This window comes from Montipora foliosa, chromosome 6, assembly GCF_036669935.1.
Source record: "Montipora foliosa isolate CH-2021 chromosome 6, ASM3666993v2, whole genome shotgun sequence".
Classification (NCBI taxonomy): Eukaryota; Metazoa; Cnidaria; class Anthozoa; order Scleractinia; family Acroporidae; genus Montipora; species Montipora foliosa.
Genome location: NC_090874.1, coordinates 58,131,084 through 58,133,583, shown reverse-complemented (window position 1 = coordinate 58,133,583; position 2,500 = coordinate 58,131,084). Strand labels below are relative to the sequence as shown.

Here is a 2,500-nt window from a genome sequence, read left to right as displayed (position 1 = left end):
CGATGTTGGTCTGTGTCATAAATGCAAGAAAGATAGAAAATAACCACCGTGTACTGTAACCGCTTTTTTCAGTGAAGCGCGAAAACTGACAAAAAACTTTATTTTAGTGTCTATGATCCAGTGAAAACTAGATTGTCAAAGTCGGAAGCAGAAGCGGAGGAACCAACCAATCACAATGCTTGGAATCGATGACTGTGATTGGTTTATTCTTCCGCTTCTGCTTCCGACCCCGACAATGCAGTTTTCACTGGATCATAAGCGGAATGGGTGTTCTGCTTCTGACTCCGACAGTTTGATTTTCACCACCTCGTATCGCTCTGCGCTTCTGAATTACGACTCCGACTCCGTCGCCAGTGAAAACCAGCCTTTACGGGCCACCGTATGTACGTCCTTAGAGTTACAAATACCTTGCGCTCTTTGAGTGGTTGTGGCTTCGCCTCTGAATCCTCTGGCAGTTTTCTTTTTTGTCGAGTCAGCTGTTTTTGTCTCTTGTTTTCTAGTCGTGTGTACAGCCTTGCACGATATTCTATGGACATAAATGGCAGATAAGCGCTGTAAAAACTATATGTCAGAACACAAATTAACGATTAGAATATATCGGCCTCTAGAATGCGATTCACGGTTGCTGTAGTCGTTTGGGGAAACTCGTGATTTGCTTGATTTATCATGTGTTTTTATTTTCGCACTTTATTTCTTTTTGTTCTTGTATATGTTTGAATTTTTAATCCCATTGTAATGCAACAGAGAGTGAGTTTGTTATGCAACGATTCCTGTGTGTCGGGCCTACGACTTGTCGTCCGTATTCGAGAAGATTTGCAGATGTCATCAAAACGCCCAACGTGACGGTTGACCCCGCGATAGTTTCCGCACAGCACAGCCCGATACGTTTAACAAACTGAGTCGGCTGCGGTTCTACTGTAAGGAAAGCAAGGATTCAACGCGAATTTAACATTCAAAAGTTTGAATTTGGCAGCCCTGGAACCAAAAGCATTAACAAAAAATTACTTTGATTTTATCCACGGAGACCTTTGGGGCCGCCAACAGTTCCAACGGGGCTAAAAAAATCACGGGCAAAATCGAGACTGGCAAACAATCACAAGACTTGAAATGCCCCTAATTAGATGCAAGAAGATTTCAATAAGCGTCACAAAGTGTCCCAAGCTGTTACATCACTCTTGTCTCAAAGTCGCAAAGTACAAAAAAGAAAAGAAAAGGAAAAACATTACAAACTTTGTTGATCCTTTCCGTGAGGGCTTTCCGAATCAATTGTAATTATATACAAATATTATGCTAAAACTAGATAAGAGAAAATTCATTAAAATATAAAAAGTAAATTTAGCTAATATTTAATAATTCGCTTTTAAAATAACCTTTCTTATTAAAAATTTAAATTCTTTGATAGACTTACTCAAATTCAAGTTAGGATCTAAAGCCGTGTTCGCACTCAACATTGATTATGATCAACTGAAGTATAATTCTGGGCGCGGTTGTTCGAAAGCCGATTAACTTAATCCAGGATTAGCGTAAACTGTTGTTTCATGTTTTCAACTTTTTGGTGAGAGTTTCTTATGCTTATTTTTGTTTTTCAAGGTTGACCTATTCTAATGTAAAGATTTGCCGAACATCAGCATTGAACAGCATTTGGGAGTACAGAAATAAACTCCTTGGGTAATTGTTAATCTGCGATTAGCGTTAATCGGCTTTGGAACAACCGGGCCCTGGCTATCATACTCCATTCAATTTATTCAATTATGGTTCTGCTCAGATCTGCGAAAATTCAAATACAATAGGCAGGGTAACCTCGCAATGTGAGACAGCTGAAATGGCGCCGTATCGCGTGGCTACCGGTCATGCTTGAGGCGAGAAGAGAACCAAGGAAGGCTTATGAGAATAGAAGAAGACAAATCCAAATCTTCGCTCCATAAAGCGATTAGAAGTTTTGTCTGCTCATACGGCCAAGTTTTCGCCATTCTGTTCAATTACGCACTGTAATTACTTCAAACGACCCTCTGTTATTGTTAGATTGACTACTTTTAAAGTTGTTAATTTCAAGTATTCTTAATTATATTTTATTGTAATTATTAGGAGTAGTTTTAGTTGTAAGGCGCATTTGATCATATTCAGATATTAATTTGCGCCTAATAAGTAATAAATTATTATTATTATTATTATTATTATTATTATTATGGACACTTAGTGATATTGCGGTTTTACATGATCAATAGCATAGCGAGACAAGTCCTAGGCTATGCTATATAATTTATAAATATGAATGTTCAGTTAGAATATTCCTTTCAACGCTCTGCTCCGTTCTTCCTATCTCTTATAGGTATAAAAGTTCTTAACTATTTCAGCGTTTTGTGATATGATCCATTTCTGGCTCTTCATTATTAGATATTGTGTCTCTTCTTCGTTCTTTCCAGTTAAATGTTCATTGAGATCATTCTTCAAGCTCTGGTGGTATTCTGCTAGGAAATCAAAAACTACATTTACTTGGTTG

At 37.8% G+C, this 2,500-nt stretch overlaps 1 protein-coding gene across 2 annotated transcripts in view; it reads right to left on the bottom strand.

Moving 5' to 3' along the window:
- Nucleotides 1-2,500, bottom strand: part of LOC138007913 (uncharacterized) — a 12,041-nt gene that overhangs the window by 1,597 nt on the left and 7,944 nt on the right. For both annotated transcript variants that reach the window (XM_068855037.1, XM_068855038.1), the window contains 2 exons: nucleotides 408-526; nucleotides 1-10 (listed from right to left, as the gene is read on the bottom strand). The exon at nucleotides 1-10 is cut by the window's left edge. In XM_068855037.1, the coding sequence (XP_068711138.1) occupies nucleotides 1-10; nucleotides 408-526 (129 nt within the window). The remainder of the gene's footprint in view (nucleotides 11-407; nucleotides 527-2,500) is intronic.